The 24511-nt window shown below is 43.9% G+C and overlaps 1 protein-coding gene across 2 annotated transcripts in view; it reads right to left on the reverse strand.

Moving 5' to 3' along the window:
• Positions 1-2240: 2240 nt before the first annotated feature.
• The window catches only part of LOC132391274 (prosaposin-like), a 67678-nt gene continuing 45407 nt past the window's right edge, over positions 2241-24511 (reverse strand). The window contains exons 1-5 of one of the 2 annotated variants that reach the window (XM_059964233.1): positions 17585-18359; positions 16321-16469; positions 13107-13187; positions 6944-7054; positions 2241-2943 (exon numbers count right to left, since the gene is read on the reverse strand). In XM_059964233.1, the coding sequence (XP_059820216.1) occupies positions 2902-2943; positions 6944-7054; positions 13107-13187; positions 16321-16469; positions 17585-17648 (447 nt within the window). In that variant the 5' untranslated portion in view covers positions 17649-18359 and the 3' untranslated portion in view covers positions 2241-2901. Of the gene's footprint in view, positions 2944-6943; positions 7055-13106; positions 13188-16320; positions 16470-17584; positions 18360-24511 lie in introns of those variants that run through there. The other variant, XM_059964224.1, reaches the window with a different exon arrangement.

Here is a 24511-nt window from a genome sequence, read left to right on the forward strand (position 1 = left end):
ATAAAAGCAAGGATATGACATTAAGTCTTTCTTAAGTGCTGGTGAGGCCTCACTTAAAGTATTGTGAACAGTTTTGGGTGGAAAAACATGATGCTGCTGCTCAGGTGCATAGTTCACGATCAGAATCAGAATTATTATCACTGACATATGTCACGAAATTTGTTGCTTTGTGGCAGCAGCACAGTGTGATACATTAAAAAAACAGAAATTACAGGGAGAATCAGCTGACACATGATTATCGCAGCCTTGACATGAGCAGATCTGGAAGCTGTTGGCAATAGCTGAACCAAACTCTGACTATATCCCAGTGTTCGGCAGATATGGATTGAACTGATTTGTCATTGATGCAAAGTGATTTCCCACCTCTGCTGCTGCATGTCTAAAGGAAAGAACAGGAAGTTCACTACTGACTTGTGAAGGGAGTACAGTAACTCAGATCCTGCTACCTGGAGGTATTGCCATGACTATTTTGATGGAATGAGTCTCATTTGACAGAGTGCCATGCAACAGCAGCAATTATTTAATTTGCCTGGAAATGGCACCAACTGATCTAATCAACTGTTCTCTTCAGTTTTGTCCTTGCGTTCTGTTCGCTGGAACACTGACAATGATTCCCATAGGATGTTGCAGAACTCACTGTATTTTTGTTATGACCTTGCCTTATTTTGTTCAAGCATTCTGGCTGATGTTTCAAATGTTGCAGAGCTGAGAAGAGAGATAATTTACTGTGTTTTACAGCCATTCCAGGTTGCAGAAACTGGCTGTTTGTCTTGTTTCAGGCTGGAAACATCAGTGTGTGATTCCCAGGTCTTAATTTTGTAAAATGTTTTTGAGTGGATTCAACTGCGTAAGACCTTTGGTCAGTCCTGAACACTGAAGGAGGGTGGTCTGGGGATTTGGGGTGTTTTTTGGATTGGTTGAAATAATTTTTATAAAATAGAGCAAGAGTAAAAATTATCACTGAAATATTTCCCTGTCTGCTTCCTACCTTTCAGCTCATTTCTGTCAACCAGGGTAAATAAAATTTTCAGAATTGTTTAAGCATTGAGCAATTGGTGTCAGTATGAATGCTGCGTTGTTGATATAACTGAACAAGCCTTAGCCACCTGAAGAGTAATGCCATATGTGTGTATATTTTTAAGCATTTGGCATTATTATATATATATTTTTTAATCTACTTCTCTATTGCTAGTTCCAATTCCTTGCTTTCTGCAGATATAGCTTTTACTTTGTGTCTAACAAATGTACAAGCCCGGATGGTGGTGATCGACAATCTTATTTGATCAGGATTTGGTCCTCAGGGAACTGTTTGTTTTGTGCATACCCTTACCCTGGCACACTTTGGATAATGGAAAACTAATTAAATTTATAGTTTTATAGTTCAGAGTTGCACAGTCACACAGAACAAGGCAGCAGGCCATTGACATCCCAAGTCTGTCTCAACTATAGAGTACATCTTTGCATGAACCCTACACAATCCTGTTGTTATTCTCCTCAGATTCTACTAGGGACAGTTTACTGGGGACTTCAACCTACAAACCTGAACATCTGTGGGATGTGGAAGGAAACTAACAGCACCTGAGCAAAAGCCACATGGTCACAGCAGGAACATGTAACCTCCAAACGGTCGGAGGTTTAGGTTTAAATCTGGGTCACTGGCCAGCATTCTATAGCGGGGAAGATGGATTCCTTATAGGAAAGTCAAATGAGGAAGAAGCGGACTGTTGGGTTGTGTTGACATTTTGCTATGGCATTGTGTTTTGACATCAAATCATCGAGAAGTACAGAACAGAAACAGGCCCTTTGGCCCAACTAGTTCATGCTGAAACCACTTAAACTGCCTACTTCCATCCTGTACCGGGACCAAAGCCCTCCATAGCCCTACTATCCATGTACCCATCCAAACTTCACTTAAACATTGAAACTGAGCTTGCATGCACCACTTGTGCTGGCAGCTCATTCCACACTCGCACAACCCTCTGAGTGAAGAAGTTTCTCCTCATGTTCCCTTTTTAAAATATCTCTGCAAGGGCTCTGGCAATTTCCGCAATTGCCTCCCGTAGGGTCTGAAGGAGCATCTTGTCAGGCCCTGGGGATTTATCTACCCTGATTTGCCTCAGGGTAGCAAACACCTCCTCCTCTGTAATCTGTACAGGGTCCATAAAGTTGATGTTGCTTTGCCTCTGTATTCATCCCCTGAGTAAGTACAGATGCAAGAAATGCATTTAAGATCTCCTCCATCTGTTTTGGCTCCACACATGGATTACCATTGTGATCTTCCAGAGTACCAATTTTGTCCCTCTGGGTCACTGGACTCCACTTTGAGGAAAATGTTTGCATATAGGAACCTCAAATGATGGAAGGGCTGACCACAGGGCTGTGTTGATATATCTGCTGTGGTGTCATGTTTTGTTTGGGTAGGAAAGGCTGTGTTCTCAAGTTGATTTGTTTATGATGCCTTCTACAGCAGGGAAGTGTTGAGCCTTGTATGACTGACTACTTGAGGCAGGTTCAGCAGCCAGATATTGAAGGGTACGAGAATGAACCACAACTCTAAAAGCTTATTTAAGAAACAGAACATGATTTTAAAGCACTTTAGTCTGCTGAATTTTTACAGTTGATGAAATCAAAACCCCAATCAATATTTGTCATTGAAACTCTGCGTATATAGCATCTGGCAATGTTGATTCGCTGGAAGTAAAGGATTACCAATAATCTCGTCTCTGTAACATCTCACAATAAAAGAGATTGCATTGAATGCACAAGCTACAGCAACACAAAATTGCTTAAAGGAAACATGCAAACACACAAGCAGAATCATCATTTAACTGGTACTAAAGGAAGAGCCTTTGCATTTTTTTAAGTATTCAATTTCTGTTGCCTTCCACCAGTGATATGAAATTAGCCCTGTTTCCAGCGGTGTTTCTTACAGTAATCAACAGCCTAAAAAAAAATCCAAATAGAAATAAGATATTTTTGTATTATCAAATTCACAATACTCTTTCATTTTACAAGCACCTGATCTTTAAAATTGCTTACATTTTTCTTAAGTTCCTCTAGATTGATTATAACCTGTTATGGGTAACCCTAGGTAATTTCTGAATTAAGTACATGTTCAGCACAGCATTGTGGGCCGAAGGGTCTTTATTCTGCTGTAGGTTTTCTACGTTTCTATGTTTGTTAATTTTATTTAGTGATACGGCATGGTAGCAGACCCTTCCAGCCCAATGAGCCCATGCTGTCCAATTGCACCCATACGCCCAATTAATCTAGTAACCAGCAGGTCTTTGGAATGTGGGGAAACCAGAACACCTGGAGTAAACTCACGCAGTCATGAAGAGAATGTACAAGCTCCTTGTAGACAATGGTGAAATTGAATCTGGGTCACTGGCACTGTAGTAGCATTAGGATAACTGCTATGCTACTGTGTCTTGTCACCATTTTGGCTGCATATGGCATGCTGCGTGACAAGAAGGTCAATGTGTTTTTTTAAGTAGAGAGATAACTGCAAGGTGTATCTGAAAGATCAAGAAAATGGCACAGAAAAGGAGTTGAGGCGGGCATATATCATAGTGAACGGTGGGGCAGGCTTGAGAAATGGAGTGTCCTACTACCCCTCCTAACTTTTCTTTTGTGAAAGAACACAAGAAGTTAACGTGAGGGCATACCGAGTAATTAAGATAAATGTTACTTTAGCCCACAGCGAAAAAAAAGTCAGAGTACAAGTATAGAGATGTCTTCCTCTAATTATTTAGATCCCTGGTGAGACTGCATTTGAATTACATACAGGTTCAGTTTCCCTACCCAAGGAAGGATCACAGTGACTTATCCAACTTGATGCTTTCCAAAAGCTCCAGCACATCCTTTTTCTTAATGTCTAAAAGCTCAACCTTTTCATTCCACTGTAAGTCATCCCTACAATCACCAAGATCCTTTTCTGTAGAGAATACTGAAGCAAAATATTCATTAAGTACCTCCACAATTTCCTCTGGCTCCATACACACTTTTCCACTGTCACACTTGATTGGGCCTATTTTCTCACAACTTATCCTCTTGCTCTTCACATACTTGTAGTATGCCTTGGGGTTTTCCTTAATCCTGTCTGCCAAGGCCTTCTCATGGCCCCTTCTGGCCCTCCTAATTCCATTCTTAAACTCCTTCCTGCTAGCCTTATAATCTTCTAGATTCATATCATTACCTAGTTTCTTGAACCTTTCATAAGCTTTTCTTTTCTTCTTGACTAGATTTTCAGCAGCCTTTGTACACCATGGTTCCTGTGCCTCACCATCCTTTCCCAGTCTCATTGGAATGTACCAATGCAGAACACCACACAAATATCCCCCGAACATTTGCCACATTTTTGCCGTACATTTCTCTGAGAAAATTTGTTCCCAATTTAGGTTTCCAAGTTCCTGCCAAATAGCTTCATATTTTCCCTTACTCCAATTAAACCTGTCTGTTCCTGTCCCTCTCCAATGCTATGGTAAAGGAGATCAAGTACAACCTCTCCTCTTGTAGGCTTATCTACATATTGTGTCAGAAAACCTTCCTAAACACACCTAACAAACTCCACCCCATCTAAACCCCTTGCTCTAGGGAAATGCCAATCAATATTGGGGAAATTAAAATCTCCTACCATGACAACCTGGTTATTATTGCATCTTTCCAAAATCTGTCTCCCTATCTGCTCCTTGATGTCCCTGTTACTATTGGGTGGTCTATAAAAAAACACCCAGTGGAGATATTGACCCCTTCCTGTCCCTAACTTCCACCCATAGAGACTCTGTAGACAATCCCTCCATGACTTCCTCCTTTTCTGCCACCGTAACACTATCTCTGATCAACAATACCCTGCCCTCACCTCTTTTGCCTTCCTCCCTGTCCTTTCTGAAACATCTAAAGCCTTGAACTCTTAAGTAGCCATTCCTGCCCCTGAGCCATCCAAGTCTCGGTAATGGCCACAACATCACAGCTCCAAGTATTGATCCATGCTCTAAGCTCATCCGCTTTGTCCATGATACTCCTTGCATTAAAATAGACACATCTCAAACCATCAGTCTGAGCGAATCCCTTCTCTATCACCTGCCTATCCTCCCTCTCACACTGTCTACAAGCTTTCTCTATTTGTGAGCAAACCACCCCTTCCTCCATCTCTTCAGTTCTGTTCCCACCCCCCAGCGATTCTAGTTTAAACTCTCCCCAATAGCTTAAGCAATCCTCCCTGCCAGGATATTAGCCCCCTCAGATTCAAGTGCAACCTGTCCTTTCTGTACAGGTCACGCCTGCCCCAAAAGAGGTTCCAATGATCAAAAAATCTGAATCCCTGCCCCCTTCTCCAATCCCTGAGCCACGCATTTATCCTCCACTTCAGTCTATTCCTATACTCACTGTCATGTGGCACAGGCAACAATCCCAAAATTACTACCTTTGAGGTCCTGCTTCTCAACTTCCTTCCTAACTCCCTGTAGTCTGTTTTCAGGATCTCCTCCCTTTTCCTACCTACGTTGTTGGTACCAACATGTACCACGATCTCTGGCTGTTCACCTTCCCACTTCAGGATATCGTGGACATGATCAGAAACATCCTGGACCTTGGCACCTGGGAGGCAATCTACCATCCGTGTTTCTTTCCTGCGTCCACAGAATTGCCTGACTGACCCCCTAACTATAGAGTCCCCTATCACTTCTGCCATAATCTTCCTTTCCCTACCTTTCTGAGCCACAGGGCCAGACTCTGTGCCAGAGTCTCAGCCACTGCTGCTTCCCCCAGGTCAGATGTGGGAAGTCCAGGAGTACTTATTGTAAAGGGGGACAGCCACAGGGGTACTCTCTAGTATATGACTCTTGCCCTTCCCTCTCCTGACTGTTACCCTCTTATCGGTTTCCTAAGGCCCCGGTGTGACTACTTGCCCATAGCTCCTATTACCTCCTCACTTTCCCTGATCAGACGAAGGTCATGGAGCTGCATCTCCAGTTCCCTAACACGGTCCCTAAGGAGCTGCTGCTCGACGCACCTGGCACAGGTCTTGCCGTCCAGGATGCTGGCAGTCTCCCGGACATCCCACATCTGAACACATCCCAGTACAGAACACCGGCCTCACAGACATACTTTCTATTCCTATTCTTCACAAGTAACTTACCTTGCCTCAACCTGTTATCGCTGAAGCCCCATTAATGCCAAAGCCCTCCTGTTCTGACTCCTTCTACTCTGTCTCCCGCTCTATAAAGCTGTCTTATTTTAAAACTGTTCCTGCTGGTCTAACTCACTGGCATCCATGCGCCTGCGCAGTCGTTCCTTGATCTTTGTTCCTGATAGCTGTAACACACTTGTGGAAGAATGAGGTTCTGTTCCCTGAGATTGCATTGGGCTTCATTGGAAAAGAGTAAATAATACATTATCTATCTGATGTCACGATAGTATAGTGGTAAGCATGACACTATTACAGCTCGATGCATTCCAAAGTTCATTTCCAGAGCTGTCCTGTCTCTGTATGTCCTCCCCATGAAATATGTGGGGTTTCCCTAGTTGCTCCGGTTTCCTCCCACATTCCAAAGACATAGCAGGTAGGTTAATTGGTCATTCAAAAATTGTCCTGTAACTAGGTTAGGGTTAATTGGGATCGTGGGGTTGCGGGGCCGGTGCCTGGAAGGGCCTAATCTGTGCTTTATCACTAAATAACCGTTGCAGAATACCTTGTTCCTGTTGTAGTCATGGTGGCTCTAGTGCAGCCCCCCTGATATTGGTATAAATTATATTAAGGTCTTTAAGTTGGATGCGACCACAGTGTGAAAGGCAGGCTCTCGGATCCCAGTTTTGTTGGTTCAGTGCAATACTCCAGGAGGAAAAATAAACAATCAGATCTGTTTGTCACCCACTGTCTTCTTTTGTATCTCTGGCTGCTAAGACTATTCCTGTATCACATCAAAAAATGACGTTTACTTACATGACACTTGTCAGCTGTTTTTCGGTCCTTACACCACTGTGCTGGTCCCCAAGTACATTCATTCTCTCCAAGCAGTCGTTCAGTCTGTTTCCTTACACAGAGGTCCAGTTCCTATCAGTAAATCAGAGGCATAGATAGGGTGGATAGTCAGTACCTGTTTCCCAGGGCACCAATAGCAAACACCAGAGGGCATATGTACAAAATTAAGGGAGGGAAGTTTAGGGGAGACTTCAGGGATAAGTTTTTTTTACACAGAGGGTTCTGAGTGCCTGGAATGACTTGCCAGGGATGGTGGTGGAGGCTAAAACATTAGGGGTATTTAAAGAGCAGGGAATCTGCAGATGCTGGAAATTCAAACAACAACACACACAAAATTCTGGTGGAACACAGCAGGCCAGACAGCATCTATAAGAAGAAGCACTGTCGACGTTTCGGGCCGAGACCCTAGTCCTGACGAAGGGTCTCGGCCTGAAACGTCAACAGTGCTTCTCCTTATAGATGCTGCCTGGCCTGCTGAGTTCCACCAGCATCTTGTGTGAGGGGTATTTAAGAGCCTCTTGGACAGGCACATGGATAAAAGAAAATTAGAGGGTTATGGGGTAGTGTGGGTTTAGTACTTTTTTTAAAGGATTATATGGGTTGGCACAACATGGAGGGCTGAAGGGCCTGTACTGTGCTGTAGTATTCTATGGTTCTAAATGTGCAACATTACACTAGTTAAAATTATTTTGAACCATTATGGGTTTGTACAACTCCAAAAGATCATGCTGGAAATATTCAGCAGCTGAAGAAATAAACAAAACTATCACTTCAGGTTGATTAAAATTACTTTTCGCCGAAACTAGTAAAGGTTTGGAAGCAAGTGTAATTTAATTAGAGAACAACTGGGAAAATAATGGAGTGAAGTCAAGATGGCGCTAAGTGGCGACTCCTCTGTTTGCATCTTCAGAAACATTTATATCTTTGATATCTCTCTTTTCCCTTTTCAAGGTTCTTCTGAAGACTCTGGCCCGGAGTTACTCTCTGACTTTGGTTCTCGGTGGGAATGGGACCCGCTCTCAGGGCTTAAAACTGGCTGCTTTTCAATATCTCAAGGACATGGCCTGAAAGGTGAGCCTGTCTTTTTCCCTTATTGGGGGGGGGGGGAAGAGAGAGAGAGAGGAAGGAGAGGAGAGGAGGAGGAGGGAGAGGGGGAGGGAGAGGGAGGGGAGAGAGAGAGAGAGAGATGGAGGGAGAGAGAGAGGGAGGGGGAGAGAGAGAGGGAGGGGGAGAGAGAGGGGGGAGAGGGAGAGAGGGACAGAGAGAGAGGGAGAAGGAGAGAGAGAGAGAGGGAGGGGGAGAGAGAGGGAGGGGGAGAGGGAGGGGGAGAGAGAGAGACAGAGGGAGGGAGGGGGGAGAGGGGGAGAGAGGGAGAGGGCGAGGGAGAGAGGGAGAGAGAGAGAGATCAAATTACCAGGAAAATGAGTTGTCTTTGGGGTACTGCAAGTCTGTGTCTTTATTGATGCTTTGCTGCATGCTTGAGTGCTTGGTGTTGGGCTCAGGGGCGTTTGGGGTTCTAATATTTAACAGTCATTCATTCTTTGAGGAACTCCTCTGTTTTCGTGGACGTTCGCAAAGAAGAAGAATTTCAGGATGTATATTGAATACATTTCTCTGACATAAATGTACCTATTGAACCTATTGAGAGAACAAAGGGTAGAGAGCAGAATGACCGTGGACACAGTTTGTTGATTGTCGCTCACCTGTTTGTAGATGTGAACTGAGGTAAATAAAGGGAATGGCAGACAAAAGTATGTGCTGGGACAATAAGATTTGGAACATTGGAACTTAAAACAGTACAGGTCCTTCGGCTTATCATGTTGTGCTGACCCTTTTACTTATGACAAAATCAATCTAACCATTCCTTCCCCATACAGCATTCAATTTTTCCATCATCCATCTTAAATGTCCCAAATTAATCTGCTTCTAGCAGAACCCCAGGCATTGTGTTCCATGCACTCAACATTGGTAAAATAATTCACCTCCTATACTTTCCTCCTTAAACCTTAAAGTTAAACCTCTCACTGCTCTGGGCAGAAGTTCCCACTTGCTTCAAAAGGAAACAATTTTACCAGTGCTTAAGAAGAATAATGTGAGCGGCCTTAATGACTATCACCCAGTAGCACTCACATATACAGTGATGAAATACTTTTGAGAGGTTGGTTATGACTGGACTGAACTCCTGCCTCAGCAAGGACCTGGACCCACTGCAACTTGCCTATTGCCACAATAGGTCAATGGCAGATGCAATCTCAATGGCTCTGCACACGGCTTTAGACCACCTGGACAACACAACTACCTATGTCAGTGTGCTGTTCATTGACTACAGCTCAGCATTTAATACCATCATTCCCACAATCTTGATTGAGAAGTTACAGAACCTGGGCCTCTGGTGTGTGCTTAGCCCACTGCTCTATTCTTTATATACACATGACTGTGTGGCTAGGCATAGCTCAAATACCATCTATAAATTTGCTGAATTTATATAAATAATATAATATAATAATATAAATACACCCATTGTTGGTAGAATCTCAGGTGGTGACGAGAGGGTGTACAGGATGGAGATATGCCAACCAGTGGAGTGGTATCACAGCAACAACCTGGCACTCAATGTCAGTAAGACAAAAGAGCCGATTGTGGACTTCAGGAAGTGTAAGGTGAAGGAACACAGACCAATCCTCATAGAGGGATCAGAAGTGGAGAGAGTGAGCAGTTTCAAGTTCTTGGGTGTCAAGATTCCTGAGGATCTAACGTGGTCCCGACATATCGATGCAGTTATAAAGAAGGTAAGACAGCAACTATACTTCATTAGAAGTCTGAAGAGATTTAGTACATCAACAAATGCACTCAAAAACTTCTACAGATGTACCGTGGAGAACATTCTGACTGGCTGCATCACTGTCTGGTATGGGGGGTGGGGTGGGGGGGGGGGGGCTACAGCACAGGACCAAAAGAAGCTGCAGAGGGATGTAAATTTAGTCAGCTATATCTTGGGTACCAGCCTACAAAGCACCCAGGGCATCTTCAAGGAACGGTGTCTCAGAAAGGCAGCATCCATTATTAAGGTCTTCCAGTAGCCAGGGCGTGCCCTTTTCTCACTGTTACTATCAGGTAGGAGAGATAGAAGCCTGAAGGCAAACACTCAGTGATTCAGGAACAGCTTCTTCCCCTCTGCCATCCGATCCCTAAATGGACATTGAACCTATGAACACTACCTTACTTTTAAAAATATGCATTATTTCTGTTTTTGCACAATTTTTAATCTATTCAATATATGTATACTGTAATTGATTTACTTTATATTAAGTGTTATTATTATTTTTCTTCTTCTACATTATCTATTGCAGTGAACAGCTGCTGCTAAGTTAACAAATTTCATGACACATGCTGTTGGTAAAAAACCTGATTCTGATTCCTTTATATTAGCTTATTCCCAACTACCCCCCCCCCCCACCACCTCGGAAAGTCTGGTTGTCCACTAAATCTATGCATCTTATCATTTCACCTCTCATCCTCCTCTCCAAAGAGAAAATCCCCAGCTAGCTCAACATATTCTCATAAGGCTGCTCTCTAATCTGGGCAATGTCTTGGTAAATCTCTGTACCCTCTCTGAAGCTTCTACATCCTTCCTATAATGGGCCATCTAGACATAACACAGAAATCAATGTGAGAAATTCTCTACTGCTCCTAACTGATTCTATAACTTTCAAGGGCTCTTTATAATTTTATTTGCACAGTTTATCTTCTTTTACTTATTGGTTTATAGCTGGCCTTTGTTTATGGATAGCTTTTTGTAAAATTTGATTATGTCTTTTTTTTTCTGTAAATGCCTGTCAGAAAATGAATCAAGGTAATACTCACAAAATGCTGGAGGAATTCAGCATCTATGGAAAAGAGTAAACATCGACTCTTTATTCTTTTCCATAGGTGCTGCCTGACCTGCTGAGTTCCTCCAGCACTTTGTGTGTGTTGCTTTGAATTTTTAGCATTTGCAGCCCTTCTCGTGTTTGCGAGTACATGCTAACATTTGCACAATGATAATACACTTACTTTGAAATTTGAATTAAATGTTATATTTGATGAAGCCTCATCACAACTGGCCAGTCTTGACACAAACTATATTGGCTGGCTACCTGGAATTGTTGAATTCAATATTCAGCCCTGATGACTGTAGCACAGCTATGGGAAAATAAGGTTCTTTTCCCCAAGATTATGTTGGGTTACATTGGAGAAATGAAGGCAAAGTCAGAGAGTTCAGAGTTGGAGCAGGATGGAGAATTAAAGCAATAATCAGCCGGAAATTCAGGATGTCCTTACAGACGTCTCAGACGTGTTCTCTGAAGTGGTCAGCCAATTCATCTTTGCTTTCTTCAATATACAGGAAACCACAATGTGAGCACCCAATGAGCAAAGTCTGGGGGAAGGAAATGGGAATCACTCCCTTGTGGATGGAATGTCTGGGGCCTTTGGTGAGGAAGGAAGTAGATGGATAGGGGTTACTTTTCCTGCAGCTGTAGGGAAAATGGTGTGAATAGGACAGGAGGTGGATGAATAAACCACTATGTTAGGAATGATCCCTTTGGAATGCTGGATGGGAAGGTGATGTCTCTTGATGACATGACATCAGAGGTAATGGAAATTACCAGGAAACCATTGCAAAGTGGACAGGGAAACCATTTTTGGTGTGGGGAGGGGAGAGGGTGTAAAAGGAGGAAATGGAACAGATGTAGTTGACCCTAGGGGAAGGAAGCTGTGGATATGGAAGCACGGGTGGGTAAGTTTCCTTGGTTAAGAACAGGTGAATGGAGCCATCAGAGGGAAGCAAGTTGGGAGGAGATGCAGTTGAGGTAGCCGTGTTCCAGTTTAAGATGGCGTTGGTGAAGTACAGCAACAATTTGCTGACATCAAACACAACTATTAACTACATTTTATTAACTACACTATTAACTATATTATTAACTACACTTTTTCTCAAATGATCACTGCAATCAATAGCTTATAACTTAGGTTTCAGAGCTGAGCTTTTGAACTGCCTGTACAACTGGGCATTTTTGAGGTGTGAACTGAATTCTCGAAGCTGCTGGACAGTTGCAGCATGGCATGTATGGGCTGAATTGAGACAGGGGGACCCAGGCCCAAAGGCAGGGAATGAGCCAATACTTGGACGGACTTGGAGCTGATTTGAAAAAGCAGAACATAGGCAAGGCAGAGTTGAGTCAGCAGGGCCTTGGCCCGAGAATGAGGAACAAGCCGAGGTCTAACCGATTTAAGTGCCAGGCAGAATTGAAAAGGTCAGGTATGGGCCAGCTTAAGGCAGCATGCTCTGGGCCTGAGAGTGTACTGAAGTGACTGGGACCCGATTCAAGAGTGAGGAAAGACTGAAGTTTGGCCAATTTTAGCGCCGGGCTGAATTGAAATGGTGAGGGTGTTGGGGCGGGAGGCAACCTATGGGCTGGTGTTCAGCTCGCTGCTCTATGAAGCTTACTCATCTCTGTGCCGAACTGAGGCAGTGGCCTGCAACTAATGGGCTCCTGGATAAGCCGCGACCGTCTTCGTGGCTGTGGACTCGCTTCATGAAATTCAGCCTATTAACTACTTGCATGACTCACTTGGCTCCCACTATTACAGTAGTTCTTTGTTCTCTCCAACTTCAGCCACAATAGTTACCCATTTCTGATTAAAGGTCACTGACCCCAGATATTACCTCTCCTCCTGCTGAGCTTTTCTAACGTTTTGCAGTTGTGCAGAGATCCAGTATCTGCAGATTTTTTAGCTTTCCAAATGGATCAATCATGCCCATTTGTAATTCCAAAGGCATTTTGTAAAATAAGGGGGATACATCCTCGTGGAATAATAACATTAACTATCTGCGATATTTTAAACAGCCCAAATTAGTGTGAGCCACAGCAGACAGGATCAGCAGCTCACATAACTTGTCATGCAGCAAAGACCCCTGTGCTCCCTCCATATTATCACCTACCAGTCTCACGATTCATAATGGTGAATGCAAGCAGTCATTATTTCAACTAAACATTTCCATAAAGAAATATCTGAACAGTAATTACAAAATATCCCTCTTTGCAAACGTGGAGAAAAACTGAAGGATATCATTTAAACTTACCCGACAAATGTCCTTTTCCTCCTGGGACTTTTGAAGCAATTTGCTAAGCTCTTTCTTGTAAGATTGAACGAAGTTTTCACACTGAGAAGACCAAAGCAAACAAAGAAAATCAGTTCCATCCAGGTAGAAGTAACAAATTCTGCTGTACATTGTTCTTACCATCAGTACAGTGTACACCAACTACCAGAAAGCAAAATGAGACAGTTACAGATGAGCATGGGGAAGTATTACATAGAACACTTCAGCCCACATTGTTGTGCCGATCTTTTAACCTACTCTAAGATCAATCTAACCTTTACCTCCGACATAATCATTTTTTTATCATTCATGTGCCTATCTAGAGGTCCTAATCAAAATCAAATCAAATCATCTCTAGTTATCATTCAAACAAACATAGATACAGCTGAATGAGACAATGTTCTTCTGAGGCCAAGGTGCAAACACACAAAATAGCAAGCAAAAAAGCATATTCATTAAAGATAATATAGATAGTCCAAGACTCAGATGGTACAGTCTCCCAGCAGTCCACAAACGCACGGAGTCCAGCCTGTTACTCCATTGCTCGAACACAGGAGAGTGGCACTAACGGGAGAGGCCAGTCCCCAGCCAAGCTCGGATGCCACACTACAACACTCACACGTCTTCTCACCTGGTCCAGCAGCAGCAGGCAAGCCTGATCATTGAGGCTTAGTCCTCACTACATGGAGGCTGCACAGCTCCCATGTCGCCTGTCACGCCACCAGACAAGGGTAAAAGGCTGTGGCAGCCTACATTATCATTGCTCAATAGAGAGTGAAATATCCGAGACAATCTCCTACCGTTATACCGCATGCCACCTTTGCGCACCAACTTCGATGCCTTGGAGTAGCAGGCAGTAAAATGCTCTGCAGCCAGGTCTGCATCTCCGAACCCGCATCTGCTCTGACATCCCAAATGGCTCCTTACCTGAGTTTCTTAAATGCCCCTAATGTACTTGCCACTGCCAGTACTTCTGGCAGAGCAATCCATGCACTCACCACTCTCTGTGTAAAAAAATATAGATGTTACCTCTCCTATATTTTCCTCTAATCTGCTTAAAATTATGCCTCCTTGTATTAGCTTTTTACACCCTAGGAAAAAGTCTCTTGCAATACACTTGATGTGTACCTCTCACCATCTTCCACACCTCTAGCAAGTCACCTCTCATCCTCCTTCACTCCAAAGAGAAAAACCCTAGCTCACCCAACCTATCCTCATATGACATTTCCTCTGGTCCAGGCATCATCCTGGTAAATCCTTTCTGCACCCTCTCCGCTCTCCAAAGGTCCACATCCTTCCTATAAAGAAGTTTCAAAGTACATTTATTATCAAAGAATGTAAAAATTATACAACCTCGAGATTTGTCTGGTTACAAACAGGCACAAAGCAAAATACCTGAAATAACCCAATTAAAAAAAAGACCAACACCCGATGCATAGAGAAAGGAAAAAAAAACAATTCATGCAAACAATAGGAGCGAGCAAGAACATTTCGAATCAAGTTGAGTCCTTAGATCCAAATCCTTGGAGCAGCCCGGACTAGGCCCAAAGCCTCAGTCTCAGTTCATCATATTAGCGGGACAAATCTTCATGAAACACAGCAGCCAGGGCAGTCTCATATCCTCAGCGCCATGGAGAGAGGAGTGAACATCACAGAAGAATGAGCAAAATTGGCTCTCCCTCCAATTCTGACACCCTGTCTTTCCAGTTTACCTGGGCCAGCAGATCATACCTCACATTAGGACCCAGGTACCACTGCAGCAAAAGGCTCAGGGCCTAGAACATGCTGCCTAACAACTCACTCTGGGCCCAGACTTCACTTTGAGACTTCCTACCTACTTTTGATTTCTTCTCAATTTTAACAGTCATTTCACTCTGTTGCACAAATATTTTCTGTAATCAGGGAGTGGATGCAAGGTTAACACTTACTGCTTGTCCCTTCTTTTAAGTGCTAACGTTCCTCTGGCAAGACCGTAAGACCAGAACAGAATTAGGTCATTCAGCCAATCAAGTCTATTTGATCATGGCTGGTTTTATTTTAGGTCAGTACTCCCACAATGTAGTTGGGCAGGGTGTTCAAAGACACTAACAATGAAGGACTGGCAGTATTTCCAAGCCAGACGTTCTCAGGCACCTTGGCCTAGGTCAGTGGAGATGCAGGTTTGGGTGGCACTGTCAGAGTAGCCAGGGTGCGTAACTGAATTGCATTTTATAGATCGTGGAGATCTCCTGCACAGACTGCTTCATTAGCTTTGGCAGTTCCACATGTATTTAAACATTGTCCATCCTGCAGCAAGTATCCTTCTGACCAGCAGGCTCCTGTATGGAGACCGCAGGGAAGGTTTGGGAATTACTGATACTCCTTTGCTGGCTTTTCCAATCCCCACTACATCAATTCACAAGCCAGGAGAGATCATCCTGCCAGTCACAGTCACGCCAGGAAATTGTCAAAGTAGACCCAACAGACTGCATGGCCTCATTTTGCGATGTCTTGTGGCATTACAATGGAAGATTGTTTCGAATTCAGCTCTCTGGACAAGCTCAGTATTGGCTTGTGAAGTCCTTGTGAAACCCAATCTGAATGTTGGTGAGTCCGGTTTGCTGAAAAATGCTGTTGAATTCTCCTTCTGAGACTCTGTGGAGAACTCAGAGTGAACCTACTAGGCAGTGATTAGATTGGATTTTCTTGCCTTTTTATTAAAAGGACTTCCTAGGCAATTGTGCATATTAGTAGTTTAGTAGTTGAATATGGAAATGGGGCCAGAGATGCGACTATTCAAGTTAGCAGACTTTCAGTTCTACCACTGGGACGTTGTCAAATTTGAAAGCCTTTTCTATTTTCCGAGTTATCAGTTTTGTCTTGATATCTAAAGCATCAGAAGACTGGCTTGTGAGAGCCTTGGAGAAGCTGGGATGGATCTTCCATCCATGACTTCTTGCTGAACAAATATATTTTGGGAAAATGTAACCAGACATTTCAATGTGCTGACTCACTCTTAACATGAGTGTCGCACACGCATCAACCAAACCCAGCATCTCCACCAGTCACCCTGGAAGGGCAGAATCTGGAGGTGTTTGAACGTTTGCTGGACACCTTTAAAAACAAATTATTTTAGTGAAATTCTGAGTGAAGATGAATTTCTGGCATCATTGCTGTTGGAGTCCAAACGTACACTTTCACATCCCCATTAACTCACCAGAGAACGTTGGGTTCCAGACAAGGAGTTGCAACCTTTCTCCAGCAGTGTCTTCACTTCTGAACCACTCTTCTGAGCCTGTCTGAGATGTTGCGCAATGCTGTCACATGCATCACAGGATATGATATCCCGCTGTTCATACAAAAGTTCTGGATTGTGGAGGGATTTGTATTAGATAGGCTACAGATTTTATCAGGGCAACATTGATCTTTATAATGTATAACTGCAATAATGGAGAAATCCAACTATAAAAATTTCACTTGCACTGGTGATCCTACTGTGGGGATTTAGAAAGTTAGGAAAAAAAAAACTACTGTGTGGTGAACTTTTGGAATTCTTGAGTTTGGAGTTGTGGAGGCTCACTCATTGAGTTTGTTCAATTTGACTTCCCATTCCAATGTATCAGGCCAGGGTCTCCTCCTATGACGCAGCAGCGACACCCCAATCTGTTTGGATAACCTCCAGCCTGATGGTGTGAACGTCACACTTTAATGGAAATACAGTGAAATGCATTGTTTGTGTTCAGACTGGACTGGAGGCAGGCTGCAAGTGTTGCCATATCTCCAGTGCCAACATAGCATGCTCATAATTTACTAATCTTAACTTGAAATGGAAACTGAAGGAAACCCGTGGTGCGGTGGAGAGAATGCACGAAACTCCTTACAGATAGCAAATCTTGAACTTACAGCTGGCACTGTAAAGTATTATGATGACTGCTATGCTACTGTGCTGCCCCAATATTGTGGAACTGAATGAAACCATTAAGTCATAATACCTATCACTTCTCATTCACAAATTCCACCATCGTTCCTTTTTTCCCCACTTTCTTCCCAGGAATATCCAACAATTAGATCCATTTTTAGTTCCTTTTATAAGACTATAACTGAAGGAGGAAATATTGGGTCCATGTTTACCTCAGCATTCAATACTTTCATGATTTCCATCTCAACAATTTAGCCACCCACCCATATCCCTCAGAATCTGAATCTGCTGATCTTTAGCTTCACTCCTTGTTAACGCACAATCCCAGCAATCTACAAATAGGCTGAATATTGTTGGGATTAAAGAGGCAAGAATTCCATCAAACTCCTGACTTGGGCTGTGCAGAGATATTTTGGTGAGTCAGGAGGCTAGCTACCTTTAATTGTGTAAGTACAGAAGGTACAGAAGCAAGTCAATCTGGTCTGATGGAAATTGTATATTTCTCCTTATAGTTCTATACTTGTATTAAGAAACACACGGTGAACTTCCAGTTCTGCATTACCATGGGAATGAACTACTTGTTCAGTAGATTCAAGCCACTTCCTCATGAGAAGTGGTGAGATCATATTTCAGCTCCTCGAGTGCAGCGGCTGCAGGATATTTTGAGGTAATATTGATCAGAAAACAAGAGGAGATGGAGAGGCAGACCTGTGAGATTGAACAGTAAGATGTCAACTGACAATCTCAGACTCTCCTTGACTTACTTGCTATATCTTAATGCCCTGTAATCTAAGAAAACAGCTGAGTTCTGAATGACTCTGTCTTTGAAGCTCACTGGCATAGAGAAAACTCAAGATTCACAACTTTAGAGGAAGGAGGGAAGAAACTCTTCATTTTGGTTTTGTGGTAGAGACTCCACCATTGATTGAACTCTTCCCAGCATTATCTTTCCAAAGACCTTTCGATCTGTATTTCTAAGCTCCGGAGGCCCAACTTTCCCCCTTCCTTCACAACAAGCCTCTCATTCTAGGAATGGGCTACTGGTCTTTTATCACTCTACCTGCAAGAACCCCAAGAGTAGGTGAGGCACCAAGGTCTCTGGTTCCCCCACCCCCCACCGGCTTCCTCCTACATCCCAAGGTGTGCAGGTTGTTAAGTTATATTAACCCTAACGTGTAGCTGAATGGTAGAAATCTGAGGGAATTGATGATGGAGTGCTGAGAATAAAAAACAAGAGTAGAATTAGTTGATATGATTGGTTGATGGATAGCACAAGCTCAATGGGCCAAAAGGCCTACTTATGCCATGTATTTCTATGGATGGATGAGTAGGACAGAAGGAACAACATTCAAAGAGATTACAGATATTTGTGAAAACTATGTAGTGGTTGCTTTGGAGAAATAAAAGCCTGTGTTATGAACTAGAAGATTAATATCACTAAGCACAGAGTGTACAGGATAATTTTCTGGAGCAATACATTTCTAGTTCGGTGAGGCAGGAGGAATTGCTGGATCGAAGAATACGGGGAAGTAAGTTTTATATAGAACTGCACAGCATAGGAGCAGGCCATTCGGCCCACAGCATTGTGCTGAACCAACTAAAAAGCAATTCAGAAATACCCAAACACTAATTCCTCTTACCTACACAATGTTCATGTCCCTCCATCTTCCTTACGTTCATATGCGCATCCAAATGTCTTTTAAAAGCCTGTAATATATTCGTCTCTTCCACCACACCAGGCAGCACATTCCAGACATCCACCACTCTGTGAGTAAAAAATTTACCCCTCACATCTTCTTTGAACCTATGCCCTCTCACATTCAATGCCATCTGGTATTAGACATTTCAGCCCTGGGAAATAGATATTCCCGGACAACACTATCTTTGCCTCTCATAATCTTATAGACTTCTATGAGATCTCCCTTAATTAAGCCTGAGCTCCAGAGAAAATGACACAAATTTATCCAGCCTCTCATAATAGCACATGCCCTTTAAACCAGACAGCCTCCTGGTAAACCTCTTCTGTACCCCCTCCAAAACCTCAATGTCCTTCCTATAGTGCTGTAACCAGAACTGTCTGCAATACTCCCGATGTGGCCTAAGCACTAATAAAATGCCTCGACTAATAAAATAATTCCATCAGCCTTCTTAACCACCTTATCGACCTTAAGGAGCGTTGAACTTGGATCTACGGATCTCTCTGATCAGTAACTCTGTTAAGAATCTTGACCATAACTGTGTACTGTCTCCTTCCATTTGCCCTACCAAGGTGGATCACCTCACATTTATCTGGGTTAAACTCTATCTGCCATTTCTTTGCCCATATCTGCAACAAATCTGTCATGCTCTATTCTATGCCCGGATTCTACACCATCCACAACTCCACCAATCTTGGTATTATCTGCTTACTTACTAACGCATCCATCTACATTAGTCGAATCCATGTAGAACTCCACTAATCACAGACCTCCAGCTCAAATAAGTCCCCTCAACTTCTCCCATCTTCTACATGCAAACCAGTTCTGAATCTAAAGAGCTAATTCACTGCATCTTCATCTTCTGGATTAGTCACCCATGAGGCACTTTGTCAAATGCCTAACTAAGTAATGTAGACAACGTCCATTGCCCTGCCTTCATCAATCTCTCTTGTCACCTTAAGAAAAAACTCAATGAAGTTAGTAAGATATGACCTGCCCCTCACAAAGGCATGCTGACTCTCCATAATTAGGCCATGGGTTTCCAAATGCTCATATATTCTATCTCTAAGAATATTCTTAAGCAAATGTCCTGCAACTGACGTGAGACTCACTGGTCTATAGTTCACAGGATTTTCCCTTCTTACATAGAGGTACAGTCTTAGCCACTCGTCAGTCCTGCAGGACCTTACCCGCACTACAGAGGACATGAGGCGCCAGCAATCTCGTCTCCTGCCTCCTTCAATAAATTGGGGTAAATCCTATTGGGTCCTTGGGACTTATCCAACTTTATACTCATTAGGAGGCCCAACACTTCCTCCTCCTTGAGCTCTAAATGCCCTAATGTATTTATGCACTCAGCTCTGGTTCTCCATACCCTTTTCCTTGGTAAGTACTGAAGCAAAGTACTCACTGATTACTTTGCTCACATTCTCAGGATCCAAACAAATGTTCCCCTCTTTATCCTGAGTGGTCCTGCCCTCTCCCTAGTTATGAGATCATAAGATATAGAAGCAGAATTAGGCCATTTGACTCATCGAGTCTGCTCTACCGCTCCATCATAGCAGATCCATTCTTCCTCTCAGCCCCAATCTCCTGCCTTCTCCCCATTTCCCTTCCTGCCCTGACCAGTCTAGAATTTATCAACATTTGCCTTAAATATACATAAAGTCTTGGCCTCCACAGCTGCCCGTAGCAATGATTTCCACAGATTGACCATTCTCTGGCTGAAGTAATTTCTCATCTCTAATCTAACAGGACACCCCTCTATTCTGAGGCTGTGTCCTCTGGTCCTAGACTGTCCCACTGTAGGAAACATCCTCTCCACACCAATTCTATCAGTAGGTAGATAGGTTTCGATGAGTTTCAATGGTTTCAAAGGTACATTTAATGTCAGAGGAATGTATACAATATACATCCTGAAATGCTTTTTCTTCGCAAACCATCATGAAAACAGAGGAGTGTCCTAAAGAATGAATGACAGTCAAATGTTAGAACCCCAAAGTAACCCCCAACTCCCCTCTCCCATGTGTAAGCAGCAGCAAACAACCCCCACCGGCAAGAAAAAGCATGGCACCCACCACTGAGCACTCAAGCGTGAACAAGGCAACAGCAAAGGCACTGACTTGCAGTTATCCCAAAGGCTTTGCGTTTCACCTCGTACTCAACATACCACAGGTTCTCTCTCTCCTTAATAAAGGAGAAAGAGATGTCTCCATTTTCCCAGCGAGCAGGGAGACATAACAACTCGCTGGTTTACGATGGTTTACGTCCACCACGTCGCTTTTTTTTAGCTCTGTACCCTAAAAACTAGGCACTCAACCGCAGATATTCCGAAACCCCCAACGACACATGGGTGTCCTGTCATGACACCGACCCTCAATCCGCCCATCTCCAGAGCCCCAAGATCCTAGGCTTCCAAATTTGAGCCAGACTCTTAGGCCGAGCCCTCAGTGTGCCGAACAACGACGGCTGCTTATGAAACCCTGACAGCGGATCCCATTCCCGCAAAGAACTGTAGTCAGCGTGTAACTCCAGGACAGGGTCTTCAAAAGAACCCTGAAAGGGAAAAATGAAGATATTAAAGATGGAAATGGAACTGTTTATGAACATGCAAGCAAAGGAGTCGCCATTTAGTGTCATCACCACTCCGTTCTGCCTTCTTAGGTCACCCCTCATTCTTCTGAATTCCAGTGAATACAGGCCCAGAGCCATCAAATGCTCTTCATATGATACGCCGTTCAATCCTGGAATCATTTTGTGAACCTCCTTTGAACCCTCTCCAGTTTCAGCACATCCTTTCTAAGATATGGGGCCCAAACTGCTGACAATACTCTAAGTGAGGCCTCACCAGTGCTTTATAAAGCTTCATCATTACCTCCTTGCTTTTATATTCTAATCCTCTTAAAATGAATGCTAACATCACATTTGCCTTTCTCACCACAGACTCAACCTGCAAATTTTCCTTTAGGGAATCCTGTACAAGGAGTTCCAAGTATTTCCTCCATTTAGAAAATAGTCTACCCTTTTACTTCTTCTACCAAAGTGCACAACCATACACTTCTTAACACTGTATTCCATCTGCCACTTCCTTGCCCATTCTCCTAATCTGTCTCAGTCCTTCTGCAGCTTCTCTACTTCCTCAAAACTATTTGCCCCTTCACCTCTCTTCATATTGTTTGCAAACTTTCCGGTTAAGATGGCACTACTGAGCGTATGCGACATTCCACTGGTAGTTCAAAAGGCAAGAAATTTGACTAAAAACATTACTAACAACACCTTTTCTGTAGTAAATTGTTGTAAATTATCACCACTAGCAATGAAGTGGCAAGTGAAAGCGAAACAAGTTCGGGGATGAGCTGTGCTGGTGTGTTGCAGAATTGACACAAACGGAGTGAGCCGCCATTCAGAAAGGAGAAGTTGGGCGGAGGAGTTCTGATGCCTGTACAACTGGCCTGGGTGCGAGGTTGGATAGTCTGGCTGCCGAGCCGATTTTAAGAGTTTGAGAGTGGCAAAATCTGAGCCCGGATGCAAGCTGTTGGGCGGCATGGTCTTGGCCCGGAGCCCTTCGCAGCAGTGGTTTCCAGGTCCTAATGCGAGGTACATTAAGCTGTCTGGACAGTTTGCACACTGGCCAGGCATCTTGGGATCAGAGTTGAGAGCCAATTTCACTCACTCTCTGCGATGTTCACTCCTCTCATCATGGTGCTGAGGCTATGAAGATTGCCCAGGCTGCTGTGCTCTGTGCCTGATAATATACTGAGGCTTTGGGCCTACTGTGGGGTTTGGATCTGAGGACTCAACCCAATTCAGAATGTTGATGCTCGCTTCTTTTGTTTGCATGGTTTGTGTTCTTTCCCTCTTTCTCTTGCGCATTGGGTATTGGTCTTTATTATTATCTTTTGATTGGGTTTGTTGGCCAGAAAGAACTACAGTCAGCAAAGCAGTGAGTTCAAATGAATTAAGGGCAGTGGAAGCAGACAGACCAATTACCTTTGTTCTTGCCAGGAGGGAGGAGATGGAGGCTACCATTTTATGAAGAGATTCTCCATTTTGTGAGAGTCTCTTGGCTTGATCAGTGTTTTAAAGTCAATATAATGATGCCTCAGGTAATCTGCTGGACTAGAGGTCATTTCCAGATAAGAAGTTATTTGTGAGATGTCCTTTGGTTGGATGGAACATGCAGGTTTTTGACTGTTGGAGTCTGTATCTGTTCTGCCTGATTCACACATGTTACTGATTGAGAACAAGCAGCTGTCACGGTCCGTAAGGTCCGCATTCCGGTTCACGGTCTGGTCCGTGGATTCCGTATTCTGGTTGATTCTGTTTTCCCTTGTTCCATTGGGTGCCTTAATTGAGGCAGCTGATCCTCATTTCAGGCTTGCAACATAAATAGCTCAGGGGTCCATCTATTCCTTTGCTGGACCATCCCTGTCAGAAACCCGCACCAGGAAACTCAGCATCCGAAACCCACATCTGGAAGCTCGGCGTCAGAAACTCATACCAAGAAGGGTCCCAGCTCTGTGTCCAGTGGCCAAAAAAGGTCCCGGCTCTGTGTCCTGTGTCCAGGAAAGGTCCCAGCTCTGTGTCCTGTGTCCAAGGAGAGTCCCGGCTCTGTGTCTTGTGTCCAAGAAGAGTCCCGGCTCTGTGTCTTGTGTCCACTGTTGAGTCCCGGCTCTGTGTCCTGTGTCCAAGAAGAGTCCTGACTCTGTGTCCTGTGTCCAGGAAAGGTCTCAGCTCTGTGTCTTGTGTCCAAGAAGGGTCCCAGCTCTGTGTCCTGTGTCCAAGGAGAGTCCCGGCTCTGTGTCTTGTGTCCAAGAAGGGTCCCAGCTCTGTGTCCTGTGTCCAAGGAGAGTCCCGGCTCTGTGTCGTGTCCAAGGAGAGTCTCAGCTCTGTGTCTTGTGTCCAAGAAGAGTCCCGGCTCTGTGTCCTGTGTCCAGGAAAGGTCCCAGCTCTGTGTCCTGTGTCCAAGGAGAGTCCCGGCTCTGTGTCCTGTGTCCAAGAAGAGTCTCAGCTCTGTGTCCTGTGTCCACGGTTGAGTCCCGGCTCTGTGTCCAAGAAAAGTCCAAGTCTAGTCAAGTCTGAATCTCAAGTCAAGTCAAGTCAAGTCACTTTTATTGTCATTTCGACCATAACTGCTGGCACTGTGCATAGTAAAAATGAGACGTTTTTTAGGATCATGGTGTTACATGACACAGTACAAAAACTAGACTGAACTACGTTAAAAAAAACAACACAGAAAGCTACACTAGACTACAGACCTACACTGGACTGCATAAAGTGCACAAAAACAGTGCAGGCATTACAATAAATAATAAACAGGACAATAGGGCAAGGGCTCCCATGGGGGGGGGGGGGGTGGGGGGTGGCGGTACTGTCACGGTCCGGTCTGTGGATTCTGTATTCTGGTTGTTTCTGTTTTTCCTTGTTCCATTGGGTCCTTTAATTGAGGCAACTGATCCTCATTTCGAGCTTGCAACATAAATAGCTCAGGGGTCCATCTATTCCTTTTCTGGACCATCCCTGTCAAGAAACCCGCACCAGGAAGCTTGGCGTCTGAAACCCACATCTGGAAGCTCAGCATCAGAAACTCATACCAAGAAGAGTCCCGGCTCTGTGTCCTGTGTCCAAGAAGAGTCCTGGCTCTGTGTCCTGTGTCCAAGAAGAGTTCCGGCTCTGTGTCCTGTGTCCAAGAAGAGTCCCGGCTCTGTGCCCTGTATCCAAAAAGAGTCCTGGCTCTGTGTCCTGTGTCCAAGAAGAGTTCCGGCTCTGTGTCCTGTGTCCAAGAAGAGTCC

Source organism: Hypanus sabinus, chromosome 1 (assembly GCF_030144855.1).
Source record: "Hypanus sabinus isolate sHypSab1 chromosome 1, sHypSab1.hap1, whole genome shotgun sequence".
NCBI lineage: Eukaryota > Metazoa > Chordata > Chondrichthyes > Myliobatiformes > Dasyatidae > Hypanus > Hypanus sabinus.